This window comes from Galeopterus variegatus, unplaced genomic scaffold, assembly GCF_000696425.1.
Source record: "Galeopterus variegatus unplaced genomic scaffold, G_variegatus-3.0.2 Scaffold892, whole genome shotgun sequence".
Taxonomy (NCBI): Eukaryota; Metazoa; Chordata; class Mammalia; order Dermoptera; family Cynocephalidae; genus Galeopterus; species Galeopterus variegatus.
Genome location: NW_007727003.1, coordinates 215,533 through 230,707, shown reverse-complemented (window position 1 = coordinate 230,707; position 15,175 = coordinate 215,533). Strand labels below are relative to the sequence as shown.

The following is a 15,175-nucleotide window of genomic DNA, read 5'->3' as shown; positions in this document are numbered from 1 at the left end:
GTCTGTATGTGGGATCCGAACCCTCGGGCGGGAGCGCCGCCGCGCCTCCCAAGCGGCGCACCATCCAGTGCGCCACCGGGCCGGCCCCGAAAATCCTTCAACTTTTCATCTCAGATTTCTGAGTATCCTGTGCCATGTGGATCTTTCAGGCATGGGAGTCCAAGAGAGAGGATGCATTCACATGTTTTTACTGGGTTCCCGCTACATGCCAGGCTCTCATTTAATCTTCACAAGGTAAGGTAGGCATCATGATTCTTTTTATAGAGATGAGGAAACTGAAGCTCAAAGAGAGGGGAATGGTATACCTCAGGTTCACAGAGCTGGTGAGTGACAGAGCTGGGATGCAAACCAAGCCTTTGGTTCTAGAGCTGTTCTCTCTCTCTCAGGTTAATATTGTTTCTCAGTTGTGCCGATCCAGCTTTGCTCCTCCTGCCACAACTTTGGCCTCTGGACTAGGTGGGCTTCCCCCCTTGCACTCCACCCCATCAAGTGCCTCTCTTAGTTCAGAGTTACTGGCTGGGGCAAAGTCTAGTGTCCTGGCCTTTGTGGTGGAGAGTATGCAGGGCAGGTGCCCCAAGCCAGGCAGCAAGGGTCCAGTGTGTTCAAGTGGTGTGGTCTGCATTTGACCTAGCTGAGCTCCCCCTCCCCAAAATGGAGAGAAGAATGGGGAGCTTGATATTGTAGCTTCCAAACATACCTACTCTCCCTCCCTTTTCCCCTTGCTTTTCCTAGTAAAATCTAACCTTGACTTACCTAACAAGATCTAAACAGTCATGGAAAGATAAACTCTCTCCAGTTCCCACTCCTTAGCTTCTTGGAGGCAGGAATTCCATGTCTAGAAGGTGAATCCAGTAGGAGGGACCAGGCCTGGGGGTCTGACTCAGTTTCCCATTGATTTGGAGCAAGGAGCTCCCTACCCCATTAGCTGGTCTGGGGCTGTTCTACAGAGGTCTAGAGCACGATTCCCACCCTATGCAGGAGAAAAGGCCCACTGTGAAGGTATGTGCAGCAATAGTTGTCCCACAGGATTGTCATCTCTTTATCACTTTCTCCCTTGTCACCTCAGCACCTGCTGCCCAGAAAAACATCCTTCTGAAGGTGAGATCAAGGTAGGGAGACCAGCTGGTCAGTTTCCTAGAAGAAGAGCATGGCAGACTTGCTTCTCCAAGGAAGTGCCACTGCATGGCTGGAGAACCAGGCCCTTCCTTGGGAGGCAAAGGTAGGCATTCTCCTCACCTGAGAGTTGAGAGCATGGTTGATCCAGACTGCTGGGCACCAGCAATAATGGGCAGAAGTGGAGTGGATTTGAGGACAGGCCTGCAGAGGTGGGTGTAGCTGGAGTTAAATGACTCCCAGACTGCCTTTGATCTTTGAAACAGGTCCCCCCTCCTCACATATCCTCCAGCTTCATGGAAGACCCAGGAAGTGCTGATGCAAGGAGGAGGAGATCTCAAATGCGCACATCCACTCTCCCATCCACATGCTCCACTTTGTCTGCATGGGGCTCTCAGGCAAGGGCAGGCGGGTGCATGGCCAAGATGGTCCCTGATGCATCCAGGAGTGCCCGCTCCTGCCCTGTCCTGGTCTCTGGCTCGATCCTCAAAGCTGCAGAGGCTGGAGTGGGTGTGAGGCAAGCACATTTGCATGTTGTAGGGCTGATAATCCAAGCGGGCAAGAGAAGAGGTGGAAACCACAGTGTCTGTCAAAAATTTTATTTCTTCATTTCACACAGAATGATGTTAAAATAAATCCACAGTAATATATATTTATATACGTATTTACTTGTGTCAATATTTACAAGAGACTGTGGAACTCTATGAAGTCTATGTACACCCATGATCAGGTGGACAGGCAATGTTCATTGAGGCACATATGTACACATATATATATATAACCTATGTACAAAAATATCAGACCCTACTGACACAGGAACTCTCAGCTGCAGAAGTCCTGGGTGGGGCAGTGTTGGTGGGGCTGAAAGCTTCCAGAATATGTCAGCAAGAATGATAATATCTATACATCCTGTGCAATGCAGTTACAGCTGGTGTCTAAATTTTCATGAAGCAAACAAATAGTTAAATGACTCCCAACTCCTGTGAGTCTTCCCACAAGTCCTGCTCTGCCTTCAGTTCCCATTGGTCCCCAGCCTCTTATCACCATGGAGACCCCAGTTCCCTTTCGGCATCATCCTTACGAAGCTTTACCATCAGCCTTGGAGTTCCTTCTGCTATTGATCCCAAGGAGGCTTATTTGTCTGCCTCTCCTCTTTGAGTTTTCAGCAATTATTACAGACAGGACACTGGAGGGCAGGTGTAGAATCATGCACAAGCAGCAAGGAAGCCTGTGAGAACCCTAATTAGAGACTGTACTGCATAAGCCTAAGTCAGTGGCCATTTCCACATTTTATATATATATATATATATATATATATATATACACATACACATATATATGTATATGTATATGTATATGTAATATATAAAATCTCCAGAGACAGCCTATACAAGCACATAAACACACAGGTCTGGAAAAGGAAATAGCATCCTCAACTCATGAGCTTTACAGCTATGTCCCTGATGAAACTAGAGAATCCTCCTTGAGAGCTGGCACCATTAATCCTGACTGTTCCAAGATTACCCTTAGCGGAGAGAGGGGTGCAAGGACTGAGAAAACCAGGAAGAGGCAAATTTGGCTAGGGTGTTGTTTGCTCAGCAGGCTGAAGCTTGATCATGGGACTTTCCAGCTTCCTGGGGCCCTTCAAATGAAGGAACCATCCAAGCACGACAACAAAAGGAAACTGGGTCGCTGGATCCCACGTGAAGGCAGAACTGGGGCAAGCACAGAGCATGTTCAAACCCTCAGGAGCTGAGACTACCCTCTCCAAAGCCAGCCAGGCCTCTCTTCTTGCTTTTCTATCCCAATTCTTTGCCTGGAGCTGGTTTGCTCCTTTCCAGCCCCACCTGGTGGGTCAAAGTCCTTGTCCTACACTTCATAAACTAAAAAGGCAGTAATGTCAGAAGCTGACATAGAAACCGTTTGGTAGCAAAGTGAGCTCCTGAATATTCTCTTCCTCCCAGCTCCTGCCCTTGCTGTCTCTAGCAGCCTAGAGTGTTTATGCACTCATACAAACCAGGCAGTCAGTGTTGAGGGAATCATTTTCAAGAAGAAGCAGGGCTTAGAGGCATCTCATGAGGACTAAGAGGAGACAGAACTTAGTGCTCGGGGTAGCTACCAAAGGTCCTAGCACACAGTCACATCTACACTGCCCTCAATGATCTAGATGTTGCGGCAGCTGCCCACATTTTTATGTAATCACACCTGCCCTGTGCATCTGTCAGTGGCACAATGCAGGGAGTTCTCGGCTACAAATTCCCCTGGAACATATCTGACTTTAGGAGTGCAGAGGAATGCAGAAAGTCATATTGGTTTCCACACTGAAGTTCACACAGTATAAGAAGTGGCCATCCAGACAGGCTGCCTCATCTGCCCCAGCTTACCAGCTGGCCATACTAAGTCTGGGTTATGGGCTTCTACTGCCTGATCATGACCAGCTTGGTCAGATTGGAGGGCGTCTGGGAGTGTGGGGAGAGGGCAGACACCATGCACCACCTTGATTGCTCCAGATACCAGTAAGGAATCCCTCCCACCCCTGTCCAGGTAGAGTGCACACTGTCAAATGCAAGGGGTGAGGCTAAGAGAAACAATCTCCCATGGGTCTAATGCACTGCCAGGCAAGAGGGAGGATGAGAGCCTGTTTCAGCTCACATGCAGCTGTTTCTTGAGTGATGTACACAGCTCACCTCCAAAGAGGCAACTGAGTTACAGCTGCTATAATGCCCACCCCCTCAACCTAGACTTGATCAGAATCAACAACAGAATGGGTTTGTTAGTTCCATTGATGGCCACAAATCTTACCTTCCATGAGGCAGAAATGTTCTTTAGTTCTTTATTAAAAATGTTACTTTCATAGCTCATAAAATTCAGACTTAGGGCACTACCAATGACAAAGAGAAAGCTAAATAGACCAGTCCTTTGCCAGTCTTTCAGATTTCCACTCCCCCAGAGCTACAAGGTTTGGAATAAATTTTCTGGCCCTCAATGATGAGATTACAGCCAACCAGGGCAGATAGAATAGAGGATAAAGCACCTGGCCTTCAGATCAGGCTTCCCTTTCATCCCTGAGTCAGGCAGCCACCTGGGAGGGAAGGAAAGAGGTGATCCTGGAGCGTGCTCTTTTGTTATGAAAGAACTGCCTTCTAGAGAGTTTCCCTAAGCAGAAGAAAAAGAGCACAACTGGAGAGGTGGAAAGAATGCAAAGGAAGGTCATTTAAAAAATTCAAATAAATGCAGTTTATTCCTTGGATTGCCAAATTTATTCCACATGAGTGAAACTAAGGAGATTGGTCAAAGTATAATTGGATGCTTTGTGAAATAATGGTGTACATATATACATATACTATACACATATATACACACAGATATATGTATATATGGAAAACCTCTAATATCTCAGGATCAATTAACCAAAACCTTAACTGACAAGAATTATTTCTTACTATGCTTTCAGTAGAAAGGGGCAAATGACAGCAAGGACATTATCTGATAAGCCAGGGGGTGCCCCAACAGCCCACTTCCAGGCCTGTCTTGCAGCCAGCAACCACTCAGCCTATCTCTTTGGTCTTCTCCATCTCCATTTCTGTACAACGAGCACTGAGGTTTAGAACGTTGACCCTGAGCAAGGCAAGGTCTTCTGTCATCTTCGAACACTCTACTCACTAAGGCAGGAAAGTTTATACTAACCTACTTAGGACATTTTTTTTCAATAACAAAGGTTGAAGCAGACACATTTTCCCGTTCCCACTCAAATGACCAGAATTGCAAAGCAACCAGGATGTTCCCTTCCCTGAGGTTTCCCTGTCGGTTAACTGAGGTTTTGCTGTACGCACGTGTACAGACCAAGGTAGATTAAAAAGAAATGAAACGGGACCCTGGGGTCGCCATCCTTCCCTGATTGTCCAGTCTGAGTATTTAACTTCACAGGTGTTTCAGGAAAGAGGACTCTTCTGAAGCCCCTGGTTATGTGTGCAAAATATATGTGCAGCTGCACCCTGTAGTGAGTGGTGGGGTCTTTATTTCACTAAAGTCATGCCCTGACCATCCAAACTTCTATCCCTGTAGACCTCTACTCAAACCCACAAGAATTTGCTTCCCTCTGCAGCTCTCACAGAGTCCCTTTGGTTGAGCAAGTCAGCTTATTTTTAAGGAGAGTCAGAGGGCAATTTCCAAATCTGCCCACGCCACCGATCCCAGGTGCAAACTCCCAGGGCCACATTCCCTCAGCATTCATCTCCCTGGGGAAGGGAGGAGGGGCAGCAAAAGGATCAAGTAATGGCTTTTACTGCATGGAAATGATCTTCTGTAATGGCTTAGGATGCTTTATTCTTGCCCGCTGGTAAGCGCTTTCCTGCATGCTTCCATTACACCCTGCTGGCATGAGGTTACTCAGACGCAAAGTTTCAGCACCCAGAGGTTGTGGGGATGCTGTATGAAAGCAGGCAGAAAGGGGGAGGCCAGGGAGAGAGGGACAGAGATGCACAAAGAGACAGAGCAACAAAGAAAGCCTTCTCATGGGTCTTCTTTGTGTGCACGTTGCACCTCTACATATGTGTCCATTCCAGAAGGTGAGTTCTCAGAGGACAGGAGACATGTGAACACATGGGAAGAAGAGGGAACTACAGAGAGTGTGAACGAACACCCAGAAGTCAAGGGCTTTATCTGATAATTCAGGTACCATCTATCACTTTTCAGTCCTGAGAGCAAGGTTTGAAAGAGCTATTGCTAAAGAAAACAGTCACTATTTATTTTATTGCACTTTTCCGCTTTAAAAATATTCAGACACAAACTATGAGAGATGGAGTTGAGCTTTGGTGGGAAGGGAAGCAGAAAGGAGAGAAAGTGAACTAGATTAGTTTAAGGAAGAGAACCACCCCAGCTTATAAGGGATCCCCCGCCTCCACCTGTCCCTAATTGCTTTGATGGGGAAACAGGGATGGTCTCAACAAGGGCCAAGTCCGAGGATATAAACGATGGTCACCATAGTTATTGAGACAGCTCCCAGAATCCACCTCTCTACTGTTGGCTCAGGTGGCTAATGATGTTAATGAGGTTAAGGTCATAAGTTCAATCTTGGCAATGGACACTTTGCCAAGGCTGTGGGAACCTCCACTGTGTAACCAAGGAGCACCCTGGACATTACAGCTATCTCAGACCAGGCAGCCATCACCCAGATGCAGGTTGTTATGACAATGGGCCCCAGGAGAGCCCTGGGGAGCATGGCTCAGCACTATCACCCCCTCTCCCAGGTAAACAAGTCAAAGCACTGTGCTCCCCTGCCTGCCATGGTGGGGGGTGCCACCCTCTTATGCAATTTACACACTGTCCTATAGTTTCCTTTTAAAAAAATCAGCCTCCATCTCTCCTCTCCACTACCATGGGAAGCACTGTACTCCCAGCCTGAGGATCTTCAGAGGGCAGTGCCCTCTCTCAACATGGATTGACACCTCATGGCTGACCATAAGGAAATAATTTGGCCAAAGTCTTCACTACAATGGAGTGAGAGATCCAGGGAGAGCAGACAGAACAGCCTAGTCCCGAAGCCCTCCCCACATGGGGCAGCAACACGAACACCCAGGCTAGGGGTTCAGGCCGTCAAAGCTTTCATGGGAGCCATTTCCACAGCAGGCTGATGAAGTCTGGAGGGACACTCCCTCTGGGCCCCTTTTAAAAGTCTAGGTTCCTGATGACATGCCAACGGCATCCTTAGAAACTCAGCTGAGAGGGACAGAGGCAAGCAGAGAGCAAGGAAGAGAGGTGTCAAGTGCTACTGAAGCTCCAGGAAGCACAGAGCCTCAATTATGTCCTCAATTCAATTCTGGCTCCTGAAATGTTTATTATGAAATTTAACCAGCTCAGTTGCACACTCTTCCTGACAACCTCTCCACCTTTCCTGGGCTTCATCCTCTTGAAAGTTTGAGCCTATGGAGGCCCCTGATGAAGCTAAAAGGAAAATTGGTATCTTGACTTGGAAACACAAGTCCCAGCATGCTGCCCTAAATGCACAAGGTTTGGACCCAGGTGTCCATTCCCTGCTATTGTTGCTTCCTCAGTGGAGACTGACATCTGGGCCCATCATCAGGAGGGAAGAATGAGACATACCGAGACGGCCACAGGCACAGAGACCAGGAGGCCAACTACAGCTTCTGACTTCCATTTCAGGTGACGCCTTTGGCAAAGCCCACTCAGCTCTCAGCTAGTCCTGCTAGTGGGGAGAACCAGATCCAAGTGTAAATATGGCCTTAGAATATAGGATAAAAATCAGGCCCTCTAAAAGACTGTTGTTTGCTTGTTTAGCCTTAGGTTTATGTCCTTAATCATCTTTTACTTAAGCTGAGTTTGTTTGCCGGTTCCTCAAGGCATGGCAGTGGGGTGGGAAGCAGGGCATCCAGGGGGAGCCCTGGTAAGAGGGGAAGAGCATGTCTGAAATTACACACCCACAGAGGGGAATCAGGAGTTGACCCCACTGGGCTTATGCCCAAGGCAAGTGAAATACCACGGCAAGTAAAGGTGGCTCATTTTAAGAGACAAGTCTACACAGGGTCTCCATTTTCTGACCCAGTCTGCAACAGAGCTGCTAGGGATAGAGGGACATAAGATCTGTGGACTTAGAGAATGCTGGGGGGATTTTCACCCTGGCTCTGGGCCAGGGTCCTGCAGTTGCTTGAGCCATCACTGCTTTTAGGAGAATGGGGTTGAATCTGGAGATCCCAGGTGCTGAGAGTAGGGGAGCCTGGGCTTTTGGTCTGTCTGTGTGGACTTGCTTTGAAGGAAAGGATAAGGAGGACTATATTAGGCCGTCAGCTGTCCCACATCCTCCCACATCATGTACCTGGGTTTCTGGTGGGAGGAAAGTGATGAGGTAGAAACCCCATGAGATTCCTGGTCTTAATCAGAGATCTGCCTGATGTGGTGGGCTATCTTTCTGCTTTAAACCTCAGGGGTTACTTCCTAGGACTGAAATCTGGAGGTGAGAAGAGACTAGATGAGACTTCCTGAAGTATACTGAGGGATATAGACACAGGCTAGGGAAGGGTTTGTGCCCATTAATTTATAGCCCTGGGGTCAGAGCAATGGATTTGAGTGTACGTCTGTGTTTCATGTGAATCATGTGTATGTTCTTAGATGTGTGTGCTGTATATTGCATGTGTAATATAAGGAAATGCATTCTGTGTATACACTGAATCTGTGTGTGTTTTGTGTGCAGAAACAATCATAAAGTATCCTTTGTGTATTTTGTATACATATCCATTGTGTCCAGGCCGTTTTGTGTATTTTGCATCTGAGTTACAGGCTGTATATTTGTGCATGGTGTATATAGGTCTTTTATGTATTTTCTGTATTGGTCAGTACATTCTATATCTGTGCTGAGGATGCATATTTTGTATATAGGTATAACCATATATCTTCTGTATCTGCTCTTTATGTTAATTTGGCCTGTGTGTACTTTGCATGTGGGTTGCATGTTTTGTATTTGTGTATGGCAACAGTTATATTTATTTTGTGGTGGATGTGCATGCATGTGCATGAATGTTTTATAGCCTCAGACCAAGGACACTATAAGATATCTAACCCGTCACCGAGGCCTTAGGTATGGGTTGCTTCGCCTTCTATTTTCCAAAGGTCTGGGTCCCTCCCACCCCATGTCTTGGAAATTCAGCACCACCTCCCATGAAGGAGAGGAAGAACAGCACAGAGGCTTTGTGCTGGGCACGGGGTACCCTGCAGACAACTGGGGATGTGGGCGACCAGGAACTAATGAGCACCCTAGGCCTAGCACCCTGAGCTGGTGCCCCACTCCCCAAGAACACTGTAGGTGCTAACTAGGCAACAGTGAGGCCTGGGCTGGAGTCACCTTTGGACAGCCCGACCACCACAGTTCACTGTTTGGGAAATTTAAGCCATGATGTCAAAAGCCCAGTCTGATAAGCAAAAGCCTCCTTACCTCAACCCATTCTAGGGCCAACCTGTTCTCTACCTTCAGGCCATGCAGTACTTATTCACTCCCTACCTGCTCCGGGGGTGGGGGATGATTCTTTACCCATCCTCCTTTTCTTTTTATAATGCAGCTCTGGTTGCCAGTTTCATGGGGAAAGAGTTTGAGTCGGGCAGTCAAAATGATGCCTTTGGATCATCTAGTTTCTCCATCCCTTGGTCCTGGACTTCAGAAATTTCCCCATAGAGGAGGCTCCCTTAAGTCCAGATCAGTGGAATTTGGTCCCAGGGAGTCCTCCTTGGTGTCCTTAGTTTCAAAGCAGGGGATCCATCGTGGCTCTTTAGGGAAAGGTTCACAGAAGTGATGGATGTAGAGCCAAATGATAATGAAAACCAAATGAGGTGGGAAAAGATGAGAATGGAGATGATGAACAGGATGGATTGTGAAGAGGAGGCCCGGGGTGCGTCTGGCCCAGGACAGCAGGAGCTGTAAGGGCCGTAGGGCTCTTGTGCACTCATTAAGACAAGCTTCAGCCATGGGAAACTGAAGCTGCAGCACATGGAGGGCAGAGAGACAATTCTAACGTCTAGGAACCCATGAAGACTGGAGTGTCTGAGGCAATGGCAGCAAACCCAGGCCCGGTGGGGTTACCAGTGAGACAAATTAATCCATTAGGCCTCTTAGACAACCAACCCACCAAACAGTGGATTTGCTCCTGAACCTGAACTCCAGAGAATGAATATATATATATATATATACGTGTGTGTGTGTATATGTAGATATACACACACATATGGATGTGTATATATATATATATATATATATATATATACTCTAGTGCACATAGTCAAACACATGCATAAATTGCCCTGTGTCAAAAATATTGCATAAGCTTATACAATTGTAAAATGCAATTTTTTCTATAGCTAGCTAGATGGAGGAATGCGTGAAAGAGAGATACTCAATATATTTTATATACACTGGATCCACAGACCTGCCTGTCCTCAGGACTGGATGCCCTGGTCAGCTGTACAGTCATGCCCATGATTAGGTTAATTCCTAAGGTACAGTCAGGTGAGGTGTTTAGATGCTGCTTTCCCTGCTCACTCTCCCGGCTTTGCAGAGGTCTGCATTCCCATTTAGAAGAACAGGGATGGGTGGGCTGGAGGGCCAGAGTTTTAGTTCCATTCCAAAGAGTCTATATTTTTTCTCCTAATGGAGGGCTTTTGCCCTCCGATGGGGAAAAAAAACACTAGTTCAGTGCCATTCCAAGGCTATTAATACTCTAAATATGAATACTGTGTAGGCTACTAGGAAAATAGGTTATCTCCTGTGTTTTAAATATTGAGATTCATGCAACAAACACCCATGCAGCTCTATTGCATCACTGGTAAATCTCACTGCAGTGTCAGTGTAGCTGGGCAACATCACTAGGAAAGCAGATATCTGCAAACTCCAGTGTAAACCAAGAATCAGACATGTTTTTGTGACCCTGAAGCCTGCAAAAATGGTGAAATCTGAAGGTGAGAGGTCCCTTGGTTTGTTAGCTTCTCCTTGTAGGCCTAAGAGAAGAACAAATGTGAAACTTGACAACTCATATTCGGTCATACTAACTGTCCCTCCCCCAGGCTTCCCTCACACTGACACTGCAGAGAAAAAGCAGAATGCAGCATTATGAAACACAAGCCTCCGGAGCATCTACTTGGCAAATGCGGTTCACAAACTCCAGCCTGTGACACAGAAAGTAATTCCAACACACAGGACTGTGTGTTCTTTTCAATGCAAAAATGGGAATGACCTTTTGAATAATCACCAGAGCTTGAAAGCTAAGCCATGATTGGGTTTCTCTGTGAAGGGGCAGGTCGGCTCAAATGGGATGGTGGGGTGACGGGGAGGGGAGTGCATTTCCCAGGTGTTGTGTGCATTTAATTAGGAAGGAAAGGTGGCACTGATGTGGTAGATTGTGTATTGAATATGAGGTGGCCTTAATGTATCTTTCTGAAATCCTGGCTCCATAGGTGACTCCCATCTTTGGAAACCTGGTGATGAAAATTTGCATGAAAGCCATGATAGATATTCTGTGTTCTAAATCAAAAATCAAAAGATCAAAAGTCACTTGCACGACTATTGCTTTCCATGCAGAACCCGATACACACTTTAGAACACACTGACTACAATGCAGGCTATTATGCAACATCTGCATTAGTTCCATTGAGCTATGAGTATGTTAATAGTTTTCAATCAGACATCAGTTAGCATTTTTGTAATATTCACATAGTTTGTGTTAGCCAAAGTGCAGTTGGCCGTTTTCAAGTTTTCCTCTCTAAAGTCCTCGTTACTGTTGTTTACCCCCTCCTGGATCTCCATGTAATCAGACTTACTAATGGTAGAGGCACTTCTACTTTTCTTTAGGTCAGGGGAGGATGGGATCTTTGGACAGCTTGTCACTTGCAAGTACTGGGCCTGCTCCTCTCCCTCTGTCTCCCGGTGGTAGAAGTAGTTGAAATTGGACACTATGACGGGGACCGGTAAGGCAATGGTTAACACACCTGCAATTGCACATAGGGAACCCACTATCTTTCCCCCAATGGTAGTTGGAACCATGTCTCCATAGCCTACAGTTGTCATGGAGACGACTGCCCACCAGAAGGCATCTGGGATGCTGGGGAACTGGGAATCTCGCTCATCGGCCTCTGCAAAATAGACAGCACTAGAGAAAAGGATGACTCCAATGAAGAGGAAGAATATCAAGAGGCCCAGTTCTCTCATGCTGGCTTTGAGGGTCTGACCTAGGATCTGGAGACCTTTGGAGTGTCTAGACAACTTGAAAATCCTAAAGACTCTTACCAACCGGATGACACGGAGGATGGCCAGCGACATGGCCTGCTGGCCCTGCTGAGCATCCTCTGGCTTCTCAGCCAGCTCCGTTCCCAGGGTAATGAAGTAGGGGATGATGGCCACAATGTCAATGATGTTCATGATGTTGGTGAAGAAGCCGGCTTTGCTAGGACAGGCAAAGAATCTCACCAAGAATTCAAAGGAGAACCAGATGATGCAGAGAGTCTCTACGATGAAGAAAGGGTCGGTGAAGGAAGTGGCCTGCTGGTACCCGATGGTGCTGTTGGAATAGGTGTGGAAGGTTACCCCACCCCCATGCATGTCTTCATTCTCATCCCGGAAGATGGGTAGTGTTTCCAGACAGAAGCTGACAATTGAAATCAGAATCACCATGACAGATACAATCGCTATAATCCTCGCAGGCCCTGAGCTCTCCGGGTATTCAAAGAGAAGCCACACCTGTCTCTGAAACTCATTTTCGGGCAGAGGACGCTCTTCCTCCTTGATGTAGCCTTCATCTTCCCGAAACATCTCCATTGCTTCTTCTCCCAGCTCATAAAACCGAATTTCTTCAGAGAATATATCTAAGGGCACATTCACAGGTCGCCTCAGCCGGCCACCAGACTGGTAGTAGTACAAAATGGCATCAAAGCTAGGGCGGTTCCGATCGAAAAAGTACTCATTTCGGAGCGGGTCAAAGTACCTCATCCGCTTCTTTGGGTCCCCTAAGAGGGTCTCTGGAAACTGGGCTAAAGTCTTTAGCTGGGTCTCAAACCTCAGCCCCGAGACGTTGATCACCACCCTCTCACAGCACTCGTGGTCTGCCTCTGGGTCATAGGTGTCCTGTGGGTGCCCAGGGAGGGCGGCAGCCTCGTCCGCTGGGTCTCCGGTGGCCACTGTCATATTGGGACTGAGAGAAGTGCCTCACGCTATGCCTTCCAGCTGCCTGGTGTCAAGGAGCTCAGGATGCTAATGGCCCCAGGAAACACAGCAGCATTGGCCGGGCTCCTGCAGGAGAGCCCAAGAGCCCTCTCAGAGCTGGAGAGACAGCCCTGCTTGGCTGAAAGACAGAGGCAGTTGAGGACATGAGACCACTCAGCACTGGCAGCCTGACCTGGGTTGCTGCTTTTTCTCTCCCATCTCTCAGCCCAGAGTTTGGAAACATGACCACCACCACCATCACCACCAAAAATCAAAATTTACTTTCACCTTGTAACTTATCTGGGGATCAGGGGGAAGGAGGTGACAATCTCTCAAGGAAGCTCTGGAATTCCCTGCACTGGGGGAAGGTGGCTGGTATAGGCATCGTCTGCATCGCCAGGCTTCATGGAGCATAACCCCACACTAGGAGGCTAGAAGGGAGCCCTGTCTCAGGTACTACACTAATGTCTCACAGATACTTGCATCCTGGGAGGTATTCATGGTGGGGGATGTTAGGCCTGGGTTTTCTTCATTGCCCCCCATCCCAATGAATCTACACAAGGCTGTTTTAAACAACAGATTGATTTACCTGGCTAGGCAGGAACCTGAAGCTCTCTTCCTTGCAGAGCTGATCAGATGCTGTGGAAATCTTAGATACACACACAGGCAGCCCAGCTCCCCATCACATCTTCTCACTCGAACTAGAAATAATGGTGAGTCATTCTGGGCAGGAGGGCAGGCTCCAGGTCCTGGAGTTGACCTCTAGGGCTAGGCTGGGCTGGAGGGGCAGTGGGGTGCCTGGCCAGGGGCATGCGGGACAGCCGAGCTTCGAGCTTCGGTCTGCAGCCTTTGGAAGGAAGAGGCAAGATGCAGAGCTCAGCAAAAGCAGGAGTCCTCCTGGCTGTCCTCAGGAGGTGTGACGTTGCCTGGAAAAAACAGCAGCAAGGTGGAACCAGGGCTTCTGCGTGGCTGGTGCCAAGATTTAGGAGGGCTCTGGCAGCCTCTCTCACTGGAGTTGACAGGCCCCCATGCCCACCTTCCATTCTGGTGCCATGCCTGAGAACTACCCCTCAGCCTCCCAGCCTCCTCTGGGCAGGCTTCCCATTAGCTTGAAGCACTTTCTCTTCAGGCTTGGCTGGGCCTGTCTTCTCCAGGGGCCTCTCTGGGCTGATCCAGATCCCTAGTCCTCAGCTGCCATCAGGAGGGACTCTGGGCAAAGTACTCCCCTCCCCCCATGGAAAGACATAGCATCTCCCAAGGGGAGGGCTTCGTTCACAGCTGCCTGACTCCAATTCTGACCTCAGCTGGGTTCCCCCAACCCTTCCCTAGTCCCCCGCCAGCTCTCCCCATCCCCCGCTTCAGAGCTCATTTAGGGAGGCCCCACACCTAGCAAGGTCTCTTCTGTATGAAAGCTGCGGCCGGGTCGCTGAACTTACTTTCCCTCCAGGATCCCTGGGCCTCAGACCTCCCTCTGAGCCGGGTGGCATTTGAGCTGGGCAGGCGCTAGACCACTGATTTCTCCCCAAGAGAAAATCCCTCACATCTCCTCGGCAGGGAGCGCAGAACAAACGCTCAGCCTGCCTGGCTGAGAGGTGGCTTTGCAGCAGCGAGAGGGGGAGCCCGGAGGAAAACGGCTTCCGGGCTGGCCCCCTGCCGACCCAATCCTGTCGGCCCCAGGGCGGGGAGGGGTCTGGGCCCTCTCCGCATCGCCCCAGGCTCTGGCCGGGATTCCGCCTGGCACGCTCCCCGCCCGGCTCTGCGCGGAGGACCAGACCCTCCAGCTGGCCGAGGCTGCGAGCGCCACCTTAACCCCCTCCTGCCCGGTGCGGTCGGCTCCCCCGCGGGCCTGAGCGCAGCCCAGCTCCTTTGCCCCCAGGATCTAGCTGAGGGACCACGGAGTATCCCTCTCTACCCGAAAACCCCGGAGCCTGAACTCTGGGGGTGGGGAGTAGGCTGTTGCCCCAGATCTCAGCTCCTCCTAAGCGTGGCGGCTCCGCTGCAGCCCACGGCCCCAGCGAAGGGGAAAAAGCCCTTCTCTGCAGCAAAGCTGTTTTTATTCCGCGCCGGAGAGACAAGTGGAGCCCGGCCGACCCCAGTGATTCGGGTCCTACCAAGCGGCGCTATTTACCAGACCTGGTGATGCTGTCAGCCGCACTTCCCATCACCAGCCAGCTCCTCTCAGCGCCCTCCGCCCCGCGCCACGCACACCCCAGAGGGTCCTCGAGCCCACCCCGTGCGCTCGTCTTCCGCAGGGCGCAATCTCCCCTCACCCGCCCCGGACCCAGACCCGCCGGGCAGACTGCAGTGGTCGGCACGGGCTTGCCCGCCCCGGACTCAGTCCGAGCCCGCCGCGCTGCAGGCTGCGCA

At 49.3% G+C, this 15,175-nt stretch overlaps 1 protein-coding gene across 2 annotated transcripts in view; it reads right to left on the bottom strand.

The window, feature by feature from the left end:
• Positions 1-14,320, bottom strand: part of KCNA2 (potassium voltage-gated channel, shaker-related subfamily, member 2) — an 87,252-nt gene extending 72,932 nt beyond the window's left edge. The window contains exons 1-3 of one of the 2 annotated variants that reach the window (XM_008573242.1): positions 14,245-14,320; positions 13,398-13,734; positions 10,060-12,947 (exon numbers count right to left, since the gene is read on the bottom strand). In XM_008573242.1, coding sequence (XP_008571464.1) covers positions 11,291-12,790 — 1,500 coding nt within the window. In that variant the 5' untranslated portion in view covers positions 12,791-12,947; positions 13,398-13,734; positions 14,245-14,320 and the 3' untranslated portion in view covers positions 10,060-11,290. Of the gene's footprint in view, positions 1-10,059; positions 12,948-13,397; positions 13,735-14,244 lie in introns of those variants that run through there. The other variant, XM_008573243.1, reaches the window with a different exon arrangement.
• Positions 14,321-15,175: the final 855 nt, after the last annotated feature.